Source organism: Parus major, chromosome 20, assembly GCF_001522545.3.
Source record: "Parus major isolate Abel chromosome 20, Parus_major1.1, whole genome shotgun sequence".
Taxonomy (NCBI): Eukaryota; Metazoa; Chordata; class Aves; order Passeriformes; family Paridae; genus Parus; species Parus major.
Window position 1 is genome coordinate 7,475,179 of NC_031788.1, and position 24,619 is coordinate 7,499,797.

Sequence of the window (24,619 nt, forward strand, 5' to 3'; positions counted from 1 at the left end):
AATGGGGTGCAGGGGGGCACAGGACAATGGGGAGGGAGCAGAAAGCATGGATGGGACCACAGCAGAGGGTGGAAAATATCACACATGTCACTCCAGTCCCACTGTGCCTCAGTTTCCCCAGCTGGTGTCGGGGGCCTTGTGAATGTTCTGTGTTGTCCCACCATCCCCCTCCCCATGGCTGCCTTTGTCCCCACTTCCCCCAGCTGGTTGCAAACCCCCTGTCTGGGGCCAGCTGCCACAGCACAGGGCCGGGAATGCCACCGGTGCTGCTGGGTGCAGCTGGGTCTGTGCCCACCACAGAGTCCAGGGGGCCTTTAGGGTACAATGCCAAACTGTGCTGGACCCCCCAGGGGAAGGGACTGGACATGGCCCCATTTGAGAGATACCCAGGTGGGGGGCACTGGCACAGACAGCCCCGTCGACGTGGGGGTTGTGGGAAGCAGGGAGGCAGAGGGCTGAGTAAAACACCTTCTATTGCTTTCACATGATGGGAACACCCCATGCCCAGGCTGGGGACAAAGCCCTGGAGGTGCTGCTCCCTGGCAGAGCCCATCAGGGAGCTTACAGACCCACAGCATGTCTGCAGCTGTCCTGGTCCCAGCACTGCTTCTCAGCCAGCCAGCCTCACTGGAGTTCATGCTGGCAAGAGCAGCGGTCTTGGGGTGTCCACCCTACTCATGCTGGGCACTGCAGGCTGCAGTAGTCAGCAGATTTGAAAAGGCCGTAGATGTTGACAAGGGGGAACATGAGCAGTGCCCCGAGGAGGGAGCCCAGCTGCTCCAGCACCCCGTACCACACCAGCGCGCTGCGGCTGCGGCTCCGCAGGATCACCCCAGCCATCACCTTCATGTAGGAGAGTGTCCCGGTGAACAGCACCCAGGAGAGGACCTGGTGGCACAGGTGGAAAAGTGGTCAGGGCCAGGGGTTCCCCACTGTGGGGACATTGTGGTGAGGTCAGGTCCAGGTGTGGCATCAAAGACCTCCCTGAGTGAGAGGGACACCATGACTTACGATGATGGCATCACCCCACTGGGACTGCTGGAGGAGTGGGCAGGGACTCATCACTGCAATGGCCATGTTGTAGGCACCAAAGCCTGTCCCTGCCATGGTGAGGATGACCATCAGGGTCAGGGACCTGCAAAAGACATGTGAGAGCCACTGGAGAACACTACCTGTCCCTGGTGAGCAGCAGGGGCATGCAGCACATTCTGGCTCCTTGCTGGCTCCATCCTCCTTTCCTGGGGTGTCTGTGCTGCCAGGACATGGTTATCCCACAGGCCCTCTCCCACCCTACACCCCCAACCCCTGCAAAGTAGAGGCCACTCCTGGGGCAGAAGCCCCTGGTGTGCACCCTGCTGCAACCCCCAGGGCCCTGCAACCCACCTGCTGGGCAGGAACATGGCCACAATGCAGGCGAGGGGGTTGGCCATGGAGCTGAGTGTGGCTGCCAGGTGGTAGGTGGTGTGTCCGTAGGGCAGGCAGGAGTAGGACTGCACAGATGGCAGGACCCCGTTTGTCAGGGCGCTCACCCAGGTGATGAGGAGGTAGATGAGGCTGAGCTGGGTTAGGGAGTAGAAGACCGTCTGTGGCATGATGTCCCCAGGTCCCTTGGGATCCTTTGGGTATGAGCAGCCTCTGCCCAGCTGCGAGTCACCTCCCTCGTCAAGGATCTGGTCAAATGAGTTCAGCACAATGTTGCAGGGAAAGAGGTGCTGCTGAGAGAGCTCCCACACCTTGGGCTGTCGGGTGAGGAGGAAGAAGGCCAGCAAGCAGGTCAGCATCATTGCAGTCATGAGCAGGAAGAAGATTAAGGTGGAGAAGTTGGGTGGGAGGTAGCGGGTCTCCAGCTGGAAGAGGGTGCTCTCCACGGTCTCGTTGCTGGTGGTGATGTTGACCTCATAGCTGACATTGGCACAGCTGGAGATACCAGAGCCCTGGCCCAGGGCAATGAGAGCAGGAATCAGCCCACTTAGCCCTTCGCCTATGAAGAAGGTGTTCATGTACTGGGGCTGCAGCTGCATCATGAAGGGCAGGAAGGTGACAGAGGAGGTGCAGTCCACCAGGGCCAGGAAGAAGGTAAGGATTAGGAAGGGGATGCTGTGGGACGTCCCAGCAATGACAGATGTGTGGTTCCAGAGGAAAGCCAGGAGGAAGCAGGCCATGACACCCATGGATATGATCACATAGATAACAGCCACCTCCTTCAGCAAGCTGGGCCGAAAGCGATTCATGAGGGTGACGAAGAGTGGTCCCACGTTGGCCATCTGGATGATGATGGTGATGTAGGAGGGGAGGTACCACTGCTCTGGCAGCACCGTCACCAGCAGTGGCACCTCCACCCACAGCCCGTTGATGGCCACCCAGGAGCCCATGCCAAAGGCACAGGCCAGAAGGTGGGTGAGCAGTGCCATGTCTCAGGGCTGGGTGCCTGGGCCTGGGAGTGACGCTGCTGTGCTGTAGGGAGAGACTTTGATGAGTGTGAGGTGAGATATGACCCTTCCAGATCCTGGCCCTGTCGTCCCATGACCACTGCCTGTGTAGGTAGAACAGCTGTTCCTTCCTACGTGCTGTGAGGGTGTGGGACCCACAGCCCAGCCCAGCCCCACTCTGCCCTCTGCAAACCCTGTGGACCCCTCTGCCCCCTTCAAGTGATGACACCCAGTGCCCTCCTGCCCTGGGTGTGGATCCTGATGAGCTTCGCTTGGTCTCATCCCAGAGGGCTGAGGCCTTGGCAGCAGCAGGTGCAGTACCCAGGAGGGCATTGAACCTGTGCCAGCTCACGTTGCAGCTCCGTGCAGCCTGGAAGGGCTTGGCACAGCCGGGTGCAGGGTGAAGAGGGCTCTCACCTGGGGGTTGAGTGGTCTGGGCAGCTGCTCTGCTGGGAATGGACACCTCGTAGCTCCCGTACTTTATCTGCCGGGCAGGACGAGGCAGCGCCCGTCCCTTCCCAGTCAGGACCCGCGCGATCCCGTCACGCTCGGGTGGCCACAGGAGCCAGGCCCCAGCAGCCCAGCCTCTGCTCGTACCACTCAGCTGAGTCACCTGAGCTCCGGGCACATCCCTTGCCCACTCCCATCCCGCTGCTGGGGAGAACTCTGGCGTTCCATGTCCCTACGTTCCATGCCCCCGCGGTCGCGCAGAGGCGTCTCCAGCCCCCTCCCGGGGCGTTGAGGCCGCCAGAGGAAACTCACGTCTCACGGGGCTGAGCCTGGCGGGCGCAGCGGCCCCGCCACGGCCCCGGCCCCGCGAGGAGGCATCGGAGCTGCAGCAGGAGCCGGGCAGGAAACGGGCTCCGGTCTGACCGGTCCCTCGGCAACCTCCCAAGGGTAACTCACTGCGCTTTGGGGAATCGGCAGCACCACGCGGGCGGGAGCCAGTCCTGGCTGCCGGAGCAGTGACGTTAGGCGGGCACGTCACCACCTCCGGATGCGGACGGATGACAGCCTGGCCCTGCTCTGCTCTTCGTCTTGGTCCCAGCTGGCAGAGTCCTCAGCTCGGGGGGTTATTATTCTTGGCGGTGTCCTGGACTTTGTCCTTGTCCCCGCCTGAACTGCGTCCCACCTATCACGGACTCTTCTTGCAGGTGCAAGTGTCACCCGGTGACGGTTCCTTGTCCCCCACCGGGATCTCTGCGGCGTCACGGGTTGGCATGGGGCGCTGGGGAGCCTCCGAGTGAGGCAGCTGTCCCACCTCGGGACACTGCGGGGACCAAGCCGTGAGCCAGCGGACGAGCCATTTGCACCGGTGGGGAGGTGACACGGGTGAGGAGACAGACCCCCGGTCACTCCCAGCAGCCCCCCCCCCTCCCATCCCAGGACCCACCGCCCCAGGATGCCTCATGGCAGCTCTTCCCCCAGCACCCACCGGGTGTCGCTGGGAGAGCGGACTGCAGCCCTGCGAAACCTGGGGCTGCCTTCTCCCGTCTGCTTCCCTGCCCTACCTGTCTGCAGGGCCCGTACCTGTCCCCGTCCCTCCGGGGGACTGCACCTGCTCCTCCACGCTGCCCTGGCCCTGTGGGAGCCCCCATGGCAGCCAGGACCGTTGGGTGTAGTGGGGACAAGGTTGTTTCTTGTCCCCGGGGTTGCAGGGACGCTGGGTGACAGTGGCAAGGGGATGGTCACAGTTTGAGGTACTGCTGTGATTTAATCCCTGCCGGCAGCTCAGCCCCCCCTCTCAGCTGCTCACACACACAGCTCCGGCGGGATGGGGTACAAAATGGGAACAGATAAAATGGTAAAAGGGACTAAACTGATGGATTGAGATAAAATCAGTTTAGTAGGAAAAAGCAAGGATGTCCTGTAGTCTGGGGTATCCCGGGGGTGGGGGTAGAGAGGGGCAGAGCTGCCCCATCCACATCCCCTCCCAGTTTCTGTGTACCCCCAGAACTCTCACTCACTGGTGGGGCAGTGGGAGGAGCTGAAAAGTCCTTGAGGCTCTGTGAGCATGGCTCAGCCATTTTCATACACCCCTGGGTTATCAGCACTGCTTTCAGCACAACTCCAGAACAGTCCCACACTGGCTCCTATGGAAAAAATTACCTCTATCCCAGTTAAACCAGTCCAGGACCCCAGGGGACATGGAAGGTTGGGAACAGGTCCAAGATGCTGGGGAAACCATGCGCAGGGGGCTTGGAGTGGGCGTGGGGCAGCTGAGGTCAGTGTGTCCATGGGTATGGGGACAGGGAGGGGACTACAATTGTCCTGTGTTTAATTTGTCGGCACAAAGAGGCTGCTCAGCCTGCAGTGAGACCCTTCCCAATGGCTACGGGGCAGAGGCGGTTTGAGGGGGTGCTGGGTGTGGGACCCCCGTGTTACCCCTTCACGCTACTCACCCAAATCCACCCGACGCGTGCTGCCTGCCCTGCCTGTGCCTTCTCCGCCCCCTGCCCGCCCCGCAGCTGAACTCCCGGGCCCCGGCCCCTCGCCCCTCTGCACCCTCGGCAGATGTGAGCAAAGGCCCCGGAGCAGATGGCAACATTTGGTAGCCGAGTGGTCCCTGTGTGCGGGACTTTGCTGGGCTGTGATGGCCGTCTCTCCAGGAAGCCTCCTCCTCAGCCAGCCAGGGCTGGGGAGCCCATCCGAACTGCTGCCAGAGCATGCCAGGGGTGCAGCGGGGATCCCCAGGATGGGCACGCTGCCCCTGCCATGGGGGTGACGGGGTGTCAAGAGGGCGTGGAAAGCTCGGCAGCCCCAAAAATCAGGGGTCTATCCTTGAGCTCAGCCCTCGTGATAGGGCTCAGCCTGTCCTTGAGCTCAGCCCATCCCCTAATATCTTCTTCCATGTGTGAGCAGTGGAGATGGTCTGCTTAGGTAGAGGGTAGCTGCTGCTCCATTTCTGGGGGGACAAGGGGACTCCCTCACTCCAGGGACTACTGGGCACCCTATTTGAGAGGATATGACCCCCAGACTTGGGGACCTGCTGGCGGGTCTCAGCCTGGACCCTGGCAGCCCCAACTCTATTTGCATTCCATTTCCATGTGAAAGGAGCAGGTCAAGTTGAAAGTGGAAAGGCTGGTGGGGGGCAGCCGGGAAGGGGCCGCTGCCGGAGGTGAGACCCCAACAAAAGGGCCGGATCCCCAGGGCCCAGTGCTCGCCTGGCCATGGGCTGCGGCCACGGCCCCACGGCAGCCGCCATCTGCGGGTCTGTGCTGCTGCCACCACCGGCCAGACAAAGGCCTCGTGCCCAGCATGTCCCCATCTGTCACCTCCCCGGTTCCTGGATCCCTGAGCAGAGACTGAGTGTGAACATCCGGGTGCATTCCCTCTACCCTCAGGGAATGGGGCGATGCTGGGTGCAGAGGGTGCCTCCCCATTCTGTCCCCGTTCCTTCTGGAGCGGCTCTGTAGAGCTCTTGTTGGGGAAACTGAGGCAGGAGCAGGTGGTAGCTTATCCTGGGTCAGGGCATGGCAACGGGCTGAAATAAAGCACTAGGAATTAACAGACAAGATGAAAGGGTTGGGGACCTCTCAGCTCTGGGGGTGCCCCTGCGTGGGGGTGCCCACACTGCCGAGCCCCAGCCCTGCGGCTTGGCAGGTGTTGCCAGGCACCCGTAGCTGCCTCCGCCCAGCACTTCCAGGGGGGGAATTGGCCGCTGAGTGTGTTTTCCGTTCTTTGGCAACTTAATTTAGCATCCAGGAGGTCCTGGCAGTGGCACGAGAGTGTCTGTAGAAGCTGAGAGCAAAGGCACTGCCAGCGCCTGATTGTCCCTCTGTTCACAAACACCGTTGGCGTGTTCCCGGAGCAGCGGTGGGGATGCTGCCCCGGCTGCTGGGGGAGCATTCCTGCAGGAGGCTGCCCTCCCGGAGCGTGTCCCGGGATGCTCCCGGGGAGGGCGAGGCTTGGGGCGCTGCCTGGATGCGACGCCCCGCTCCAACGGGCCAGACGTGCCCGAGCAGCTCCTGCAGCCTCCTGCCCGCACCCGCACAACCTCGGCACTTGTGGGGGATGCAGCCTGCGGGCTCTGCCCTCGCCTACCAACTGGGATTTTCCAGCTAAGCCCGTTGTGCGAATCTGGGCTCAGGGCAGCCCTCTGGCTCCCAGACTGCAGTTCCCTCGGCCCTTCTCCCTCCAACAGCTCCTTGTCTTTTTCCAGGAGCCGTTTGAACAATGCAGGGCTGTAACTGAGCTCCATAGCACGAGCCAAGTGCTCATTCCCTCGGTGCAGAGCTGAACGGAGATCCCTCTACCATGGGGCAGGAGCCACCCTGGGGCTGGGTTCAGGCCAGCAGTTCCAGGTGGCTGCAGGCTTGGTGACCCTGTTCCAGTCTGTCACCTCCCTCCCTACTATCCAGTTTATTTTCCAACATTTTGGAGTTTATTGCTGCTGGGTGTGTGGGAAAACAAGGTGAGATTTCCAAATCAGAGCAGGCCCTGCCAACTGGCCATACCAATGATATGAGGGAATCTGGGTGCCCACAGGAAGACTGGGAATTTCCCTTGTGCCCAAAGCCCTAATCCAGCCCCAGAACCGTCTGCCCACAGCGAGCAGTGACACCCAGAAGCGTTTTGGCTTTGTCCCTGTGAGCACCTCGGGCCGTGTGTGCATCCAGGCTTGCCCAGCCGGCACCGCGGGCTGAACCGGCACCCGGGACGTCACCGGGCACCACCACACTGTGTGACGCAGCCTGGCATGGAGCAATGCCCTGTGGTTTCGATCCCATGTGAGCGCTGAGGTGCTTGGAGGGTGTCCTCACCCGGCGCTGACTCAGCGGCAGCTGCTGCATGCAGAACCGCTCCAGCACCCTCCAGCCGCCAGCCCGCGGGGAGACGGGGAGGACGTGGCTGGGGAGCAGGAGGCGTGGGGACATCAGGACACCACCGGGACACCCTCGGAAAGAGAGCAGGGAGAAGAATTGTGGCAGCTGATCCGTGCTGAGGAGGCTCCCACGCCGAAGGGCTGATCCAGGTGGGTGGCAGAGGTGGTTCTGGTCCTGTGCTGGTCCAGTGCCAGCAGAACGGGGCTGGGTGAGCCGGTGAAGGGGTCGTAACCGTGTACCTCTGGAACAGCTCCTCCAGGCAGGAGGTGACCTGGTCTGCCATGTGAGCCTGCCTGGACTGCCCACCCCAGGAGGGAGAGGAGCTGGGGCCACATTGGACAATGCCCAGAGCTCAGATCTCCACACTCCAGCTGCGTTTGGGACATGGAATCCCATGTTATGGGAATCCTATGTTATGTTGCTGAGCTTTTGGGGCTGTTTGGAGGGCGGCTCCGCTCAGCTCAGCTTGGCTCGGTGCAGCTCAGCTCGGTGTGGCCGTGCCAGCGCGGTGGCTCAGCACAGGAGGAATGTGGAGCAGCAGGTTGTGCCCCGTGCTGGGGAGGGGACCCCACACTGGCCACTGCCGGCTGCGCTGGGGCTCCCGTGTCCTTGTCCCTGCACTTTGACAGCCATCTCCTCTGTGGCTTGGCTGAGTCTGGTACAAGGCTGAGCTCCGGTGCCTGACATGGAGATGTTTTCCTGCTTTTCCTTGCCTGGGGGACACTTTTGCACCCCTGTGCTGAACCGGGGAGTCCTTCCAGTTCTGGGCGCAGGTACAAAGGCAGTGAAGCCGGCCATTGGCACAGGGGCTGGGCAGCGCTGGACTCGAGGGGTCAGGCAGAGGGGTGCAGAAAACTGCCCCGGGGAGTAGGCAGGAGGATCTGTGCCAGTGCTGGGACCGTTCCCAGCTGTCGCCAAGCCTGGCCGTCCCCCTGCAGACATTTTCCAGGTCAGGAGGCAGCATGTCCCCCCAGGCAGGGGACGAGGATGGGGAGAGGGGCAGACAGCCTCCCCCATGGCCACTCGTCTGTCACAGCGTGTCAGGAGGATCCACCGTGTGCTCTGCAGGGATTCTGCTGGGGTCCAGATTCTGGGGAATCTGGCACCCGTGGGCTGGTAGGGGGTGCAGACGTGGCTCAGCTGTGGCTCAGCCATGGCTCGGCGGGGCTGTGGGTGCCAGGGCTGGCTCCTGCCGCCGGCGGTCAGTGCTGGGACAGGCGCTGGGCTGCTCCCAGGAAGTTTGTGCACGCAGGTGAGCGGGTGACGCTGGCAGCTGCTTGCTCGGGGCTGCCACGGGAGCGAGTAAGGTCACAGCACACCGGCCCCTGCCCTGCCCACCACTGCACCTGGTGAGTGCTGGGACGTGCTGTCACATCCTCGGGCTCATCAGTGCCCCAAATCGGCAGGAATCTCAGAGCAGCTTGGGAAAGGCATTGGGGGAGGGGGTCTGACCCACATCTGCTCCAGTGTGCCCTGCCACTGATGAGCCCCTCTGGGTATTTGGGCTACTCTGGGTGTGTCCACCTCTGGTCAGGGGACTGCAGAAGGGTGTGGGGCTGGTTTAGGTGCCCTCTGCGCCCTTTTCGCTGTGGGCGGGCTGGTGCCTCTGCGCGACCGTTGTGGCGGCTGCGCTTGTTGGGGTTGGCAGGGACCCAAGGACACGGGGTGTGCAGGGCCTCACGCTGGCCCGAGCACACCGCGGCCGGGCAAGCACGAGTGGAAACCCCCGTGTTCTCCACCTGCTTTACAAGGAACTCCAGGATGAGCGCAGGGAGCCTTTGAGCAGCCCCGGCGCTTGCGAGAGGGCTGAGGGAACAGCAGAGGGAGTGGAGCACGGAATCCAGCAGCCCGGCAGGGTGGTAGGTGATGGAACCCTGGGCATGGGGGATGCCCGCCTGGGAGCGGGCAATGCAGCCCTGGGCATGGGTGAAGCGAGGATGTAGATGAGGCACCCCTGGGAACAATCAGTGCTCCCCTGGGAGTGGGTGATGCACGCCTGAGAGAAAGATATGCCCCCCTGGATGTGGGCAGTGCCCCCCGGAGCATGGCCGATGGGAACATGTAATGTACCCCTTGACGCGGGGGATGCACTCCTGGCACCTGCGACTTCGGCAGAGCTTCAGTGTGGGGTGCTTGGCTCTCTCCGCCCCCACTCTCTCCGCAGGGTGCCCCTCTCCGGGACCGGGGCGCTCTCCCCGCCGGCGCCATTGGCCCCGGTGCTGTTTGAAGCAGGCGTGCGGCGCGGATTGGCCGGGGGACTTGTCGGGGAGGCTCGGCGGCGGCGGAGGCGTGGTGACCGCCTTCAAATAGGCAGCCCGGAGCCGGGGGCTCAGCCAGTGCGGTACCGCACAGCCTGGGCTGTCTTTGTCTGCCGTGGGGCCGGGGCGCGGGCAGGGGCAGCATCGCCGCCGCTCTCACTCCGGCCCCGCTCTCACTCCGGCCCCTCTTCTCAGCCGACGGCACCTGAGCCCTTCGCTGCCTGTGGCGGCCGCCCATCCGTGTCCCGGTGCCGGCACGGAGGATGCCCGTCGAGGCGCTGCAAGCCGGTGACACCATGAAGGGGGTGACGGTGCCTTTCACCTCGGCCATGCCCGTCCGTATCCTCCGCAAAGGGCCCGCGTATTTCCGCCGGCACGCCGAGCCGGGGGCCGGGAAGCCCAGCGCAGTGGAGAGGCTGGAGGCTGACAAGGCCAAGTACGTGAAGAGCCAGAAGGTCGCCAGTACCAAACAGGAGCCGGTGAAGCCACTGCTGCTCAAGCAGCCCCTCTTCGCCCCCGGGGTGCGCCGGGCTGTGCTCACCCCCAGCCGCAGGGCACCCCCGGGGCCGCGCCGCGCCGATGCTGCCAACCCGAAGACCTCCCTTGACCTGGAGATCCTCAACAACCTCATCAACCTCTGTGACAGCCCTTTCCCTAAGGCGGAGAGCCCGCTGGGCAGGGAGTGCAGGTGGCGGGCGGAAGCGCCAGCGGTGGAGGGGGCTGTCAAGCCACCGGAGAGCCCGGCCACCACCAAGCCCCCCGGCAGTGTAGCCGTGCGGAGGGTGGACGTCCGTCCCTGTGGAGCTCCACGGAGCCCAGTGACACCGCTGCCTGCGTCCCCCGTCCCTGGTGGGCTGCCTGTGACCCCATCCCGGAGCTCGCCCGCCCGCCCCGAGAGCGCCCGGCGGCAGCCGCTGCTGCACCGCTCCAAGTCGGACCTGAGCGATCGTCTCTCGCGGGCCACCGCCGACCTGGAGCGCTTCTTCAACTACTGTGGCCTTGACCCCGAGGAGATGCAGGACATGGGGGCTGAGCGCTTCGCCCGTGCCAGCTCTGACATCGTGTCCCTCAAGTTCCACAGCGTGAGCACGGCCAGCTCGGAGGGCGGCCGCTCACCGCCCAGCGCTGCCACGCCGGAGGGACGGCCGGCGGAGCGTGTGCCCTACGGCATCTCCATCATCGAGCGCAACGCCCGTGTCATCAAGTGGCTCTACGGGCTGCGCCAGGCCAGGGAGCCCCAGAAGGTCTCCGATGTGTAGTGGTGCCATGGTGGGCACTGGGGATGGGTTGCTCAAAAGCAGGCAATGCTGGATGGGGACAAAGCACAGGCTGTGCCCTGGGAGGAGCAGGGACCTCTTGATGGTGACAGGACCTTTGAACTTAGCCCTGCTGTACTACAGCATCACTGGCCTGATGTGGTGGCCAGGGATCCACTGTCAGACCCCTGTGCTAGCACTGGAGGGCCAGGTCCCTGTGGGAAGGCAGAGGACTTGTGACCCTGGGTGTTTGGCTGGTCCTCAACACCCACAAGGCCTCATATGTGGCTGTCCTGCCTGTGCTGCTGGCAGCTCCTGCCTGTCCTGCTCCTCACCAGCACCCCTGGGTGGGGTGCAAGGGGCTGGTTCCCCCCTGCACAGAGCAGGGAAACTCCACTGGGGAAGGAGCTGCCCCCTTGCAGTCTCCACCGAAGGGGTCCCACTGCCTGTGGTGGTGATCACATCCTGGTGGTCCCATCTTATTGCTAAAGAAAAGCCTGGTGCTTTGAGGGGTGACGGGGAAACCTGACACCCTGCTTCAAGCTGCCCAGGGCTGTGTGTCTGTGTGTGTGAGTGTCTGCGGGTGCCTGTGTTCCCCTCCCCGGCTGCCAGTGGGCACAAAGCCCCCACCATGCTGGGCCTGGTATTTATGAAGACAACAGTTCCTCTTTTCTACTCTTTCCCTTATGTTTGATCTGTAAATAATAATAATTATAATGCAGCCAGTTTTATTAAATGCCTTTGTTTTGGAGGCTGTGTGTTGTCTCTTGGGGTGGTGGAGGTTGGGATGGGACAGGGACTCTTGGGGTGCCTGTAGCTCTGCAGGGCTGTGGGTGCTGAGTGGACGGGTGCTGGAAGGGAATCGTGGGTTCCACACTGCAGTCAGTGTGCCAGCGCGGGGCCCGGCGGGCACGGCAGGGCGGCGGTTGGCTCTGGCAGGTCCCGGCAGAACCTCAGCTGTTGGGATTCCCCTCTGTGCCATGCCTCCTTCCCTCCTCTGCCTCCTTCCTTCACTTCTGCAAAGCTTGGCCAGGTCCCAGCTCTCCAAGAACAGGGAGATGGGGGTGGCAATAGCAGAGACCTCCCAGGTGGGCTGATATGAAAGTTGGCGCAGGGAGCGCTTTGAAGATGAAAAGCGCCTGTGTGTTCTCCCAGGGCAGCCTTGCATGGCACCACAGCCCTCCTGGCACCTCAGGTGCCACCTGTGCCCTGCAGTCCTCACGCTCCTGACGTGTCCCAGGCAAGCAGGTGTCTGCTGGGGAAGGTGACAGCAAAGCCACCAGCAAGCACCTGCACCCAGGGACCCTACCTGACCCTGGGCCTGCTGCTGCCTCCCTTCAGTGCCAGCCCCCTCAGCAGCTGCTGGCCAAGGCAGCACCATGGGCCCCTTGACTGGGGCTTCCATCCGGTGTTTGGGGTCCCCAGAAAAGCTGTCACAAAGAATTTACCACCCCAGCTTGATTCCTGCACTGTTGTGTGTCCACCCAGATCCCCTGCTTGGGGTGCAGGATCCATCTGACTCCTGCTGGGGTATTGTCAGGTCCAGCTGCCAGGAATGTGGAGGGCAGGATGTGGTGTCAGGATGTGGTGACAGGACACAGGGATGGCATCTGGCTGTGAGTCAGGCTGATGAAGTGCTCTGGGGGAGGACACAATGATGGCACTTGGGGCACTGAGTGCCTCCCCAAGGAAAACACCCTGGAAACCAGAGGTTGAAAGGGACCCTGGGCACTTGCTGGGGGACAGGCTTTGCCCTTAGGGAAGTCTCTGAGGGAACCAGATCCTCACTAGTGGCTGGGACCGGCTGTGCTCCCGGATTCCTCAGCGTGGTGTGTCTCCAGGCTTGGTCTAAATTCGTTGCTATTTCTAAGGAGAAGGGAGGGACCCACCAGTCCCCAGCCAGGCAAGGGCTGAGCAGCCACATGTCCCTCAGGTGCTGCCAGTCCTTGGTGTGACTCTGGTGTCCCATGCCCTGCATGAATGGGACCTGACACAGCTGCCCAAAGCCCTGTGTGCTCATGTGTGCATGCAGGACGTGTCTGTGTCCGTGTGTCCACGTGCACATGTGTTTGTGAGCAGGATTTTGATGTGCACACACAGATGCTCACACAGCAGCCTTGCTCCCAAACCAAGAGTCTCCATATGACCCCCACCCATGAGACTGCCAGCATGAAAACCCCAGCACAGACGTGTTCAGACACACGTGTCCCCCCCAGAATGTCCCCCCTGTGCCCCCCCTTGCATGTCCCCGCTGGGGACAGCAGGACAGCCCCTTGCTCCCTATCGCTTTCCCTGGCAGCTGCTTCCCGGTGGCTCCGGTTTCGTGGGGAGTGCAGCTGAGCCCATCAGTTATTTCCAGGGAGGAGGGACAGCCGGGGAAATGTCCATCACCCTCACCCTCTGCGCTGAGATTCCCCATGGGTGCCCCATGTGCAGGCAGGAGGTGCAGGCAGGCAGCCAGAACAGAAGGAAAACCGGCAGCACCGCCCCCCGTGTTTTCCATTTTTTAATTATTCCCCACTGATGAGCATCTTCTGGAAGCGCCAACAACGTCACGTGCTTTAATCAGTGTTAATTAGCGGGTGCCTCGGGACAGTGATGAGGGCAGGCAGCAGGAGCCCCCCCGCTGCTGCGTGCACAGCCGGTGTCGGTGCCAGCACCCACCACCTCCCACCCCCCAGCCCTTTTAACCCACAGCCCCCTCCCCACCCCCAGCCCCTTCCTGCCAATCCTGGGGCTCTGCCAACCCCTGCCAGTGCAGTGTCTGCTCCCAGTAAGTGCCTTGCAGAACTGGGCCACTGGCCATCCCAGGACTGGTCCTCATGAAGGTCCCCAAGGACACCCCCTGCTCTTCCTGTCCTCTCTGAGAGCTGGAGAAACCCAGCTCCATCCTGTGAGGAGCAGTGCCTGGCGTGCCATATATGGGACGGTGCCTCAGGCCATGCCTAGAAGGGAACAGCTTGTGGCCCTCTGCATGGCTGTGTCTGGACCAAAGGGGAAGGAAGGACATCACCAGTCCCCATGCTTATCAGGATTCCTGTCCCACCTAGCTCCTCTAATCCTCAAGGAAAGTGGGATGGTGGGGGATTTACAATATCCAAAGCCAGTGAAAAGGCAAAGCCCCCATCACATCTGGGGTACCTCTGAATGCACAGGTCCCAGGGGTTCTCAGAGCCCATCACTGGGAGGGTCTTGGAGCCCTGTCCCCAAGACAAAACCCTGAGGACCAGCAGAAATTCAGGGAGAGAAGCTGAGGTGAGGTCAGGGGGTTTCCATATGCTGGAGCCCACTTTAGCAGGTCTGGCTTTGTCCCACTCCAGCTCCTGCAGCTCCAGCTCCTGCAGCGCCCTTCACCCCTGCCCACAGTTCCTCCAGCATGGCCACGGTGACACTGCAGACTTCTGAAAAATGGGATAAACAAGAGTAAAAAAATACAACTCATGGCAAGGTTTCCCTGCAGCAGCTGGGGCATCTCAGCCGCCCCCAACCATCCCTTGTCCTGGACTTGTCTCTCAGTGCTGGCACTGGCCGCGGGCTCGTTAGAAGCTGCTGGGTCGGATCATCATGCGGGTGCCCCTCAGGGAGTAGCTGGGCCCCTGGAAGTGGTGCCAGCGGATGCCGTTGAGCTTGCGGATGTTGTTCCGGGCTGGGTAGTAGATGCCGTTCAGGTTGGAGAGGCCACAGGCATCGAACCACCATCCTGTGGGAAGGGAGCAGGGTGGGAAGGTGGCATCGCAGGCTGGCACCCACCGCTGCTGCATGGGGGTGTCCCCCTGCTCCACTCACCTCCCGAGAGCATCTGGGCACACTTGCAGAGACAGTTGTCATTGTCGGCGTCACGGGTGCTGAATTGGGTGCCCTGCAGTGCCAGGCCACTCTGCTGCCCAGCCGTGCCACTGTAGTCCTGCAGCGACAGCCTGTGCCCAGCAGGAACACAGCCACTGTCACTGCTGCCTGTCAGGGTGTCACAGAGTCCCCAGCACTGCTCAGGGGCTGCCATGAGCTGAACACAGCACACAGGGATGTGGGCAGAGATCCTGCAGTTCCAGCTTGGCCTCCTGTCCTTTGTCCCCAGGAGTGGAGGTTGTGGTATGCTGGGGCAGAGAGGATCCACCCCCAAGGCCTCTCCAGTCCTCTTGCTGGGAGTCTGATGCTCGATGCATGCATGGGATGGATGGTGCAGGGGATGTCTGGGGTCTGGTTCCACCTCCAGCCCAGCAGTGAAGGCCCCCAGCTGCTTTCCACCCTCCTGCCCATGGCCAGGAACACATGGTCATGGCAAGCTGAGCATTAGGAGCACAGCATCTCTCCCTGGACATGGACAGCCTGGGGATGCCCAGCATCCCTGGGATTGGCCACAGCTGTGTCACCTCCCATGGCCAAACAAAGAGCCTCAGTGCAAACGCCCAAGTTCCTCCCACTGGGATGGCAAATCCTACTGCCTTGATGCAATTTTATACATGAAAAATCTACTCAGGAGCCCAGGGAGAGATGAAAGTGTCACAGCAATGTGCCTGGCACCTGTCATCATAACTACACCAGGACAACCCAGTGAAGCCCCAGGTAAGCCTGCACCTCCCTAGGGCACCACACCCAGTCCTTCCCCCTGGCCACTGCTGCCCACAGGGCTTGGGGACAGTCAGAAATGGGGAGCGCTGGGTGGCTGTTCCCACAGCGCCTCTCCCCTACCTGTAGAACTGCCGCTCACTCCCCAGCTGGAATTTCCTGTAGTGGGCATACACCTGGCCGCCCTCCCAGTCCTGCAGCTCGACCCGCAGGGCGTAGGGCACCCGGCTCGTCAGGAGGTGCACGGCCTCATTCCCCAGCCAGTATTCCCCCGACGCGTCCCCAAAGCCCTGGGGAGCAGCAGGGTGGGTGAGTTCAGGGTGCTTGGGGTGCCTCCAGGGTGTCCCCCTCCCCGGTCAGGCACACACCTGCTTGTACTCCCTCCAGCTCCTCTGGAAGCTGAGGCTGCCGTTGGCACGAAGCTGGATGATGGTCCAGCCCCCTCGATCTGTCTCCATGTCACAGTATGCCTGCAAGGGCAGCGAGGGACAGGCTGGGGGTGGCTTGGAGTGGGTGGCCAGGTGCACCCCTGCCAGGCTGGGCAGGTCAGCGTGGGTGCTCTGTGGGTGCTAGAGCTGGCTCAGAGGCTGGCAAGGGTGTGCTGTGCCCAGCACCAGGCTGAGGCATCTCTCCTCCCTCCATGGCCATGGGCAGGGGTTGGTGTCTGGTGCTCATAGGGCAGGGTGCCTTTAAAATCAGTTTTATACCCCCATTTGGAAGGCTGTGCCAGTCCTGCTTTTGTCCTGTGGGTTCTGCCCTCACCCCTGTGCACCCCCAAGGCTGAATGGGGTGGGGAACTGCCCTGGGATGTCCCAGCTAACAGGGATCTGGTGTGGGGCTGGTGTGCACTGGAGGGGCAACACTCCAGGGTGATGCAGGGAAGCCCTCTCTGGACTGTGCTCACCTTTTTGGGCTCGCTGAGGTTGGCAATGTGCAGGGTGTAGATGCCACTGGCATGGATACCTGCCCGGCGCACCTCGGCACAGTCCTGGAATTGCTGCTCCTGCCCAGGTGACATGGCTGTGGCAGAGGGGACAGTGAAAAGGCAGAAATCCTGATAGCCTTGCAGCCCTGCCTGGTTTTTCTGCTCTTCCCTCTCCTTTTGGATGCCTTTGTGCTGACAGATTATTTCTTTTTTTTTCTGTGCCATCTCCTGAGGGCTGGGCAAGGCAGCTGTGCCACCAGGGCTGCTGCCAGCCTAACCCCTGGGGGTTTGCCACGGCTGGGAATGACATCAGGCTCTGGACCCACCCCCTGGGGCTCCCAGCTGCTCCTTGGTTGCAATGAATGTATCGTTTTCCAGCGGAACGTGTTCCTGCCCATGGCAGGGTCTTGGAATGAGACGAGCTTTAAGATCCCTTCCAACCCAAACCATTCTATGACTGAATGGTTCTATGATTTTTGAGGTGAAGTCACTCAAGCTGAGCAGACCAGAAGGGCACCGTGGCACACTCCTGGGAGGACGAGGAGCTTGCCCACTGCCCCCACTGTGCCCGCACACCCCGCTCACCTCTGTCCCGGGAGACGAGGCGCACCAGGCTCTGGACAGACTGGAGGAGCTGGAGCTGCTGCCGCTGGAGCAGGCTGGTGTTGGCACTGGCAGCCAGCAGCGTCTTTTCCATCTCCTCGATGGTGCCGCTCTGGCGGCTCAGCAGCCGCTGCAGCTTCTCCTTCTCTGAGTGGGCCCCCGCCAGCTCCGCCTGCTGCTTCGTTTCCATCTCCAGCACCCGCACCTCCAGGATGCTGGGAGTGGGATGCAGCGGTGATGGGGTGGCAGAGCAGTCCCAGCGTGTCTGCAGGGACCCATTGCTGTCCCCATCCCCTGCTGCACCCCCTGAATTGTACCCTCACTTCTGGGATGTGCCCACACAGGGGAACCCAAAGCCCAGTGGCCGTGTGGGGCTGTGCAACCACCTAGAGAGCACAGCCAGCCCCTGGAGGTGTTCAAGCCCCCTCAAAGTGCAGTGTGAGGTGGGAGAGACCAGCTTCCCTGTGGGGTCCAAGGGCTGTGGGGGTCCCTGAGCCTCCCCAGCCCCTACTTGTTTCTGTTCTGCAGCTTGTGGATCTCATTGGTCTGCAGCAGCAGCTGCTTCTCCAGCTTGCTGGTGGACAGGGAATTCTCCTGGAGCTGCATCTCGATGCGCCACGTCTGATTCAGCACCTGCCTCGGGAGCAGAGGGGAGCCTTGGCATCAGCAGCCAGAGCCACACCACACCCGTGGTGTCAGCTGGTCTCTGGCACACAGCCCTGGCACCTCTGCCACTGGTGCATTAAACCCTGTTCCACCTCAGGGAATCGCTTTGATCTGCAGACACCCAGCACAGTGTCAGGGTGGTGGGGACGTGGGCACACACATGCCATACCTGGGCCTCCACGTCAGTGAGCTTGCGGCTCTGCTCGGCGCTGCGGTTGAGGAGGGAGCTGCCGATCTCCAGCATGGTGGCAGTCTGGTTCTGCACTGCCGTCTGCCGCAGCTGCGCCATCTCTGGCTTCACGCTGCTCTGGATGTAGCTCTCCAGCTGTGCAGGGAAGTGAGGGTGCAGAGGGTCATTTGGGCACCTCTTCAGGTCCTGTCTCAGCATCCCAGCTGAGCCTGGCACCACTGGGCACAGCCCCCAGGCACAGCCCTGTGTCTCCACAAGGCTTGACCCACCTCAGGGCCCTTAGAATGTTAACAGAGGACAGAGTGAGCTGAGCTGCTGCAGGGGAGGCTCCTCAGGCACCAGCTGCCAAGATTCCTGGGCTGTGGTACCAGCTGGGGCCTGGCATGGGCTTCTGTGTGCCCAGGTGTGCTGGTGAGCTGGGGCTGATGCCCAGCCAGGGTGGCCTGTGCCAAGCAGCCAGGCAGGGAGTGGCTGACACTGGCATCAGCATCAGCTGCCAGTCCCCAACCACTGGCTTCCCAGAGCTGGGGATATGGAGGGACAGAGGACACCATCAGCCAGGGAAGGTAGGTGTCTGGGACCCGTTGCTGCTCCAGCACGGAGCAGCAACCTCGGGAAGTACCCGAGGCTGGGAAGAAGCTGGCTGCGAACACAGCTCGGACACAGCTGAGATGACGCTTCCGCTTTCCCAGCCCGCGGGGGAGCCGCCTTTCCCAAAGGCTTTGCTATTTCTGGCAGCCCCGCCATGAGGTTCCCATTCGGCCCCTCCCCAGGGCGATGGCCTCGGTGGGGGCACGGTCCCTCGGCGGGGGCCACCGGGAGCGGAAGGGGCCACGCTGCCGCCCACGCTGGGAAAGCAGCCCCTGAGAGCAGGAGGGATGGGGGCTGCCCATCTCCCTGCATCCCACAGATGCTGCTGTCCCTGCAATGCCCAGCTCCTGCTCCAGGCCTGAGCTCCCCAGTGGTGCAGGCAGAGCCCCGCATCCCCCTACATCTTGTGGGCTTGTGGACCACATTCAGCAGGGTTGGGATGCTGCTCTCTGGGGAAGTGTCAAGGCAGGCAGTGGTGCGGGGATGTTGTGCACCACGGTGGGAATGCAGTGGTGCTGGGATGCTTGGCACTGTGGCAGGCAGGCAGCAGTGCTGGGATGTTTGGCATCATGAAATACCGGGATGTTCAGCACCATGGCAGGCAGCAGTGTTGGGATACTCAGCGTGGGAGTGGGGCTGGCAGCGGGCCAGGGCACAGGGCTCTGCACTTGTTTGGTATGATGAAATCTCACTGTCCCCTCCTCCTCTGCACCAGGCAGTGGCAGAACCATCACTCCACTGTGAGCATCCATGTGGGGCAGGATGGTGTTAGGGCTGGAAAGTCCCAGGACCCAGCCAGCACTGCCTGCACCCGTTTCCCTGGGGATTTTCCCTCGCAGGAACATGCTCTCAGGGAGGAAGCAGGGAAAGGTCGGAGAGCTGCGTCTGGAAAACATTTCCCCGAGCTGAGGGATTGCTGGAGAGTTTCCCTTTAACCACATCGTTAATCTTGTTGCTTCACAGGGACTGGGGAGGCCTTTTCTCCCTCTCAATCTTGCTTTTCTTTTTTTTTTTTTTTTTAAATAAACATATCTGTGAGATGAGGGCAAAACATACCCACGGAAAAGGTCAAGCTGGCACGGGGAAGGCTGAGAGTCCTGGAGATAGAGCTCTGGATCCTGGCCCCAGCAGCTCCCTGGGAGCTGGAGTGGGGCACAGTGTCCCCAGGCATGTCTGCCACAGGGGACACAAGTGGGACAGGGCCTGTGCCAAGGACAGGGAATACAGGATCCCCACTCCTTCATCTCATGGGTGCTGTTGTGAGCTGGGCTCTCCTGCTTTCAGAGTCTCATTTCTCCACCATTAGGGCAGAGCTGCTGGGGGAAAAGCTTTGGTGCTGTTTTGGTCATGCCAAAACATCACCATGGAGCAGGAGAAAACTCAGCCACTCACTGTCCCCATGCTGGGATCATCCTGTGCTGCCTTCTTGCAGCATCCCTCCTCTGTGTCCCAGTTCCTATCCTGCCCTGGCATTTCTGAACATTTCACAAGCACCAGCTTGGGAATCCTTGAGTCACAGGTGGGGGAAAAGTCCTTCACCTGCTCTCCACATCCCTGCCCACATCCCAGGGTGAGCAGCATCAGCCCCTGTGCCTCAGGCATCTCAGGGCTGCCAGAATGCCACTGCCCCTCTGGAGACCCCATCCCACGCCAAGTCCCCCGCTAGACCCAGCGGCACCATCAAGTGTTTGTGTTTGAACTAAAATTAATTCCTCCTGAGACAGAAGCAGCTGATGTGTCCTTGTGTGCTGGGTCCTTGCCATGTCCCCACCAAGGGGTGCTGAGTGGGGACAGTGGGCCAGCCCCTCAGTGCCATGGATGGGGGTCCTGGGGGAGGCCAGTGCTGGGGATGCCTGAGGGGGCCTGGGGAACCCTTCTGGGTACCAGGAGACCTCCCAATTTCTCAACACCCTGCAGGGCTCCCCATGCCAGGGCAAAGCAGACGGGGATGCAACGTTGTTTACGATCTGTCCCTGAACCCAATGCCTCTTTTGAGCCCTCGTTTGTTTGTTCAGGGCTGGAGTCTGACCAAAACAAGCGTTCTTGGGCAGCTCTGCTGAAATTTGGGAAGCTGAGGAACAACAGCAAAAAGCATAACTGCAAGCTGCCTCTAAAGGAGAGCCATGCTGCAGGATGGGGTGGGATGGGATTGTTTTGATGGGATGGATGGATGGTACAGGATGGGGATGGGGAAGGAATGGGGTACTGGCTGCCCAGTGCTCCACTCTTTTGTGCTCCCTGGGGCTATGGTGAGGTGCATTGCTGCCCACAGCTGCCCAGATGTGCAGTCCCATTTTCCCTGTGGCTGTCAGCTCTGGACTGAGCCACGTGCACCTGTGGTGGGACCCTGGTGCCCTGCCTTGCTTGGCCATACAAAGGCTGCCCTCATCCCAAGGGAAGCTCAGAGCTGGCCTGGGCACACAGGACACAAAGACACCAGAGCACAGGGACACCAAGGCAGAGAGCTGAGGGCAAAGGGGGCACAGGGGCCCCAGGACTTGTGAGCACCTAGCAGGTTCCACATTGACAGAGATTCAGTGCCACCAGCCAGGTTGTCACTGCTGACCCCTCTGCAACACTCTGGGCTGGCTTCCAGCAGAGCCACGGTTCAGCGTTTTCCCAGCTCTTGAGGAATTTGTTCTCTAGGATGGCTGAGGGGACAAGGAACAACGTCCTGCACGTCCCTGCTGCCTGCACTGTCCCCCATAGTCAGGGTGGCTACCCAAGCAGTGTGGCTGGCACAGGCCATCCCTGGGACCCCATTCAGTGTGTGGGCCCCATTCTGATCCCTGAGGGCTGCAGGAGCTCGGCACAGGGACATCACCCAGGAAACAGGAGTGCAGAGGCACACAGGTCCCATTGCAGCCTGGTGGGACACCACGGGACATTCATGTGGCTCTGCTGGGTCAGTGACAGCTGGGGACAAGCCGCTTCTCCTCTTATCAGTGCAGGTACCCAGTGTTCCTGGCACGGGCTGTGGGGTTGAGGGCCCCCCAGGGATGTGTCCCTAGGGATGAGCTATTCCTGGGTCTGACGCAGGCAGTCGCACTCAGCTGGAGGGGGCTCCAGGAAGGAAATGCTGCTTCCTGCCTCAGGCATTGGGGATGGGGTAAGCCAGTGGGGGCTGGGGGTGGCAACCCTGTGGGTACACAGCCCCTCTGGTGTGGCACCCCACTTCTGCCACCGTGCACCACCCACAGACCACCCAGCAGCCATGGGTCCCACACAAAGGCTCACCAAGTGCTGGGAGCTTCTAAGAGGGAAAATGATGAAGCTGGAGAGATTCTGATGGCCCCTGGCCTTGGGACCATTGCCAAACTCCTTCCCAGTCTCCTCGCCCAGAACTTGGAATGCTGATCCCCAAGGGATGCTTGGCACAGCTAACCCAGCCAGGACCATGGCAAGGACGGACAGGGAATGCAGCCTCAATGGGAAGTGATCTGGGTGAGTGATCTGTGGCACACATGAGCTGCAGCACCCACAGCAGAACCCACAGCAGTGCAGACAGTGCCTGATGCCAGCTGCACACCTGCAGAGAAAAGCTGACCTGGATGCTCAGGTAGGCACAGACCCCGATGCCCACAGCTGCGCCACAAGGATGCTTCACGAGTGGGTGCTGGACACATATCGCTGCCCACAGCGCCTCGCTGCTCGTCCCCCCAACATCCACAGCCTACCTTCAGCAGCCACTGGGTGCTGTTCTCCAGGATCCTCTCGAGGTGCCGCAGGCGCTGGGCAGCCCCGTGCCCGGCGGTTCCAGCCGGCGAGTCCCGCTGGAGCAGCGCGCCGGCCGGGCCGGGGGCAGGGCCGGGGGCAGGGCAGGGCAGCGGCTCGGTCTCGGGCAGCACGAAGGTGTAGCTGCAGTGGCCGTGCTGCACTCGGTGGTAGCGCCGGCGGCCGCCGCCCTCCAGAGCCCGGCGCTGGGCTCCAGCAGCGCACAGAGCCGTCGTGGCACAGGTCAGGGCCATGAGGCCGAGGCTGAGCGCCCGCATGGCTCGGGGGTCCCCGCGGGGCCGGGCTGCCAGGGCGGGGGATGCGCCGGCAGCTTGCTCCGTGCCGGGATGGGTCAGTGGGCGCTCCCCGCCGCCTCCAGCCGCGGCGATTTCGGCATTTCCTCCCTCTGAGCCGGCGCTGGCCGCCCCGGCCTTTTATCGGCAGCCCTCGAAGGGGGAGAGGGGAGGGAAAAAAAAAAAAAAAAAACAAACAAAGGAAAAAAATCTGTTTAAAAACAATACTTCTATCTTTTTTCTTTCCTCTGAGTCCGCTGCGGGGAGATCAAGTTTCACACGTGATCTATAAATGTCTCTCTCTCTCTCACACACACTCACACACACTCACACTCACAGCCCCATTCTGCCCCCGGCCGTTCTCTGCAGAACTCATTGCACATCCCGGGGTGGACAGAGCCACGGCAGCACCGAGCCCTCCCATCCCCCAGCCCTGCACCCAGCGAGTCCCCCCGTTCAGCACCCGCTGGGATTCACCACACCCAGGCACCCCCATCCCAGGCAGCACAGCTCCCTCCCCAGTCCCGGCTATTTATAATGCCAGCGGGAGCCAGGCCTGGATTTTGCTGCTCTGGCCATGGGATGAGCCCGTGGGGACCAGGAGGAGGGCTGTGTCCCAGGCAGAGCTTGGCAGGACACAGCCAGACTGCGCTGGGCTCGGCGTGCCCAGATCCCAGGCCGGGGGTCTGTCGGGGGCTGATGGACTCTGAGCAGAACTGGGGTCACCACGTCTGCCAGCCCATGTGCTGGGACAGGATCTCGGCTGTGTCCCCCAGGAGAAGACATCCCAGTGGTGGGGACGGGCTGCCAAGGGGATGCCCAAGCATCTTAACAGAGGGGGATTTTCTCCAATAGCCAGAAAAACCCCTGGTGGCTCCCAATCCCATGGAATGGCCGTCCCGGTGTCACACTTGCCGCTTGCCCCAGTGCTGGCTCAGGCAATGAGTGATACTTTAAATAAAAACTTGAAATGAGATATTTCCCCAGTACCCCAGTGCTGGGGGGCCAGGGCAGGATGTCCCCCACAGAGACCCAAGCTGCAGAGCTGGGGAATGTGGGATTGCACCGTGGCCAAGGCCAGCATCCCAGACCCCCTCCGGCAGCAACTCGTGGGAATGGGGAAAACAGGGACGCGGGAGCAATGCCGAGGGTTTAATCCGTTTATTTGTCATGAAGCGATCGGAGGAGCTGCTCTGGCAGCTTTGTGCCGGCTCCGGGGCTGGCTCGATGCTGACACCCAGCGCTCCCGTCCTGAAGGGTCCGTGCAGCCCCCGCCGCCTCCGCACCCCGCGGCCAGCCCCGGCCTCGCCCCGCTCAGGGCAGGGACCGGGAGATCGGACCCCGGCAAACTCCAAATGCAGAGCTGCCTGCGGCTGGGCAGCGAACGAAGCACACACATGGTGTACACACCGATAGGGCCCTCTGTGCCTGTGGACACAGCCCGGCAGGGACAGACAGACAGACTGGCACGCCTGGGCTCAGCACCCCGCGGTGATGGCTGGGAGGGGATTGCAGAGCTGCTTCCAACACAATCGCAGTTTGGGGACGCGGGAGGCAGCAGCATCCCCTGCCTGGGCTGGCACTCTCACTGTGCACGTCCCTGTCCTAGACTGAACACAGATGCAATCACCCCAAATTCCTGTGCCCACATCCAGCTGGGAAAGAAGCTTTTTGAGCCTATCTGGGAGCCCGAGGACGGCAGGATTTGGCCCATGAGCGTGCTGAGTGCTGGGCTGGTGTGATCCCAAGAAGGGTTGCCAGTCTGGAGGTCCAGCTGCCCTTCGAGCCCCAGGAGAGCAGGACCTGGCCCTTGGTTGTGCTGCTGGGGATGTTGAGCACCAGGCTGGGCTGCAGTGAGCAGTGGCACGGTCCCCAGTGGGGTCCCAGCCCCAGGAGTCCTGCTGCTTCCCGTGCCTGTGGCTGAGGATGGGGGACACTATCCGGCACCTGGAGCAGCTCAGTGGGGCACTGTGCCCCCAACACTCCCATAAAATTAGGACCTTGTGGAGCCAGGGCATCTCCCAGCCCTGGGGAACACTATCTGGGCAGGCATCAGCTTCATTAGCAGGGTCCAACACCGGTCTAACCCCATCCCACACGTCTGCAGGAAGGGAAGGGATGGAGCAGCTAGGGGAGAGGGAAGACCAGAGGAATAAAGAAGCCACCCCCTCCCCAAGCCCTAGGGCTTTGCTTTGGACATTGCAAATTAGATTTTCTGAAAAGGAAATGTTTTACAGGCCATAAATTGTCTCAAAAGAAAAGGGGGATGAGGGGGCAGAGAAAATTGTGCAATTTTTTTTTT

General features: G+C 61.7%; 3 protein-coding genes across 9 annotated transcripts; 1 reads left to right on the top strand and 2 right to left on the bottom strand.

The window, feature by feature from the left end:
* Positions 1-454: 454 nt before the first annotated feature.
* SLC52A3 (solute carrier family 52 member 3) lies at positions 455-3,417 on the bottom strand. 3 transcript variants are annotated; one of them, XM_015647176.3, is made up of 4 exons: positions 3,336-3,417; positions 1,384-2,454; positions 1,012-1,135; positions 455-888 (listed from the first exon to the last, which is right to left on the bottom strand). In XM_015647176.3, the coding sequence occupies exons 2-4, from the start codon at positions 2,409-2,411 to the stop codon at positions 676-678; spliced, it is 1,365 nt and encodes a 454-aa protein (XP_015502662.1). In that variant the 5' UTR covers positions 2,412-2,454; positions 3,336-3,417; the 3' UTR covers positions 455-675. The 3 variants fall into 3 exon arrangements, with proteins under 3 accessions (XP_015502662.1, XP_015502659.1, XP_015502660.1); XM_015647173.2 differs by lacking the exon at positions 3,336-3,417 and adding an exon at positions 3,192-3,328; XM_015647174.2 differs by lacking the exon at positions 3,336-3,417 and adding an exon at positions 2,847-3,328.
* Positions 3,377-11,520, top strand: FAM110A (family with sequence similarity 110 member A). 3 transcript variants are annotated; one of them, XM_015647188.2, is made up of 2 exons: positions 3,377-7,404; positions 7,506-11,520. In XM_015647188.2, exon 2 carries the CDS (start codon positions 9,777-9,779, stop codon positions 10,770-10,772), a length of 996 nt encoding a protein of 331 aa, XP_015502674.1. In that variant the 5' UTR covers positions 3,377-7,404; positions 7,506-9,776; the 3' UTR covers positions 10,773-11,520. The 3 variants fall into 3 exon arrangements, with proteins under 3 accessions (XP_015502674.1, XP_015502676.1, XP_033374926.1); XM_015647190.2 differs by having other exon boundaries at positions 9,709-11,520; XM_033519035.1 differs by lacking the exon at positions 3,377-7,404 and having other exon boundaries at positions 7,411-9,114; positions 9,709-11,520.
* A 1,739-nt stretch (positions 11,521-13,259) lies between these two features.
* Positions 13,260-22,806, bottom strand: ANGPT4 (angiopoietin 4). Of its 3 annotated transcripts, XM_015647170.3 has the most exons (10): positions 21,988-22,806; positions 17,699-17,854; positions 17,375-17,496; positions 16,846-17,078; positions 16,240-16,355; positions 15,704-15,805; positions 15,459-15,625; positions 14,556-14,686; positions 14,263-14,469; positions 13,260-14,170 (listed from the first exon to the last, which is right to left on the bottom strand). In XM_015647170.3, exons 1-9 carry the CDS (start codon positions 22,300-22,302, stop codon positions 14,309-14,311), a joined length of 1,503 nt encoding a protein of 500 aa, XP_015502656.1. In that variant the 5' UTR covers positions 22,303-22,806; the 3' UTR covers positions 13,260-14,170; positions 14,263-14,308. The 3 variants fall into 3 exon arrangements, with proteins under 3 accessions (XP_015502656.1, XP_015502655.1, XP_015502657.1); XM_015647169.3 differs by having other exon boundaries at positions 13,260-14,469; positions 21,988-22,805; XM_015647171.2 differs by having other exon boundaries at positions 13,260-14,469; positions 21,548-22,081.
* Positions 22,807-24,619: the final 1,813 nt, after the last annotated feature.

Excerpts from the sequence above, each read along its gene's own strand:
- SLC52A3 (XM_015647176.3), bottom strand. The coding sequence starts at position 2,411 with ATGGCACTGCTCACCCACCTTCTGGCCTGTGCCTTTGGCATGGGCTCC. Across the intron at positions 1,136-1,383 it reads GCCATGTTCCTGCCCAGCAG|GTCCCTGACCCTGATGGTCA; the intron begins GTGGGTTGCAGG and ends TGTCTTTTGCAG. Across the intron at positions 889-1,011 it reads AGTGGGGTGATGCCATCATC|GTCCTCTCCTGGGTGCTGTT; the intron begins GTAAGTCATGGT and ends CTGTGCCACCAG.
- FAM110A (XM_015647188.2), top strand. The coding sequence starts at position 9,777 with ATGCCCGTCGAGGCGCTGCAAGCCGGTGACACCATGAAGGGGGTGACG.
- ANGPT4 (XM_015647170.3), bottom strand. The coding sequence starts at position 22,302 with ATGCGGGCGCTCAGCCTCGGCCTCATGGCCCTGACCTGTGCCACGACG. Across the intron at positions 17,855-21,987 it reads GCACCCAGTGGCTGCTGAAG|CTGGAGAGCTACATCCAGAG; the intron begins GTAGGCTGTGGA and ends TTCCCTGCACAG. Across the intron at positions 16,356-16,845 it reads CCTCGTCTCCCGGGACAGAG|CCATGTCACCTGGGCAGGAG; the intron begins GTGAGCGGGGTG and ends CCTCTGCCACAG.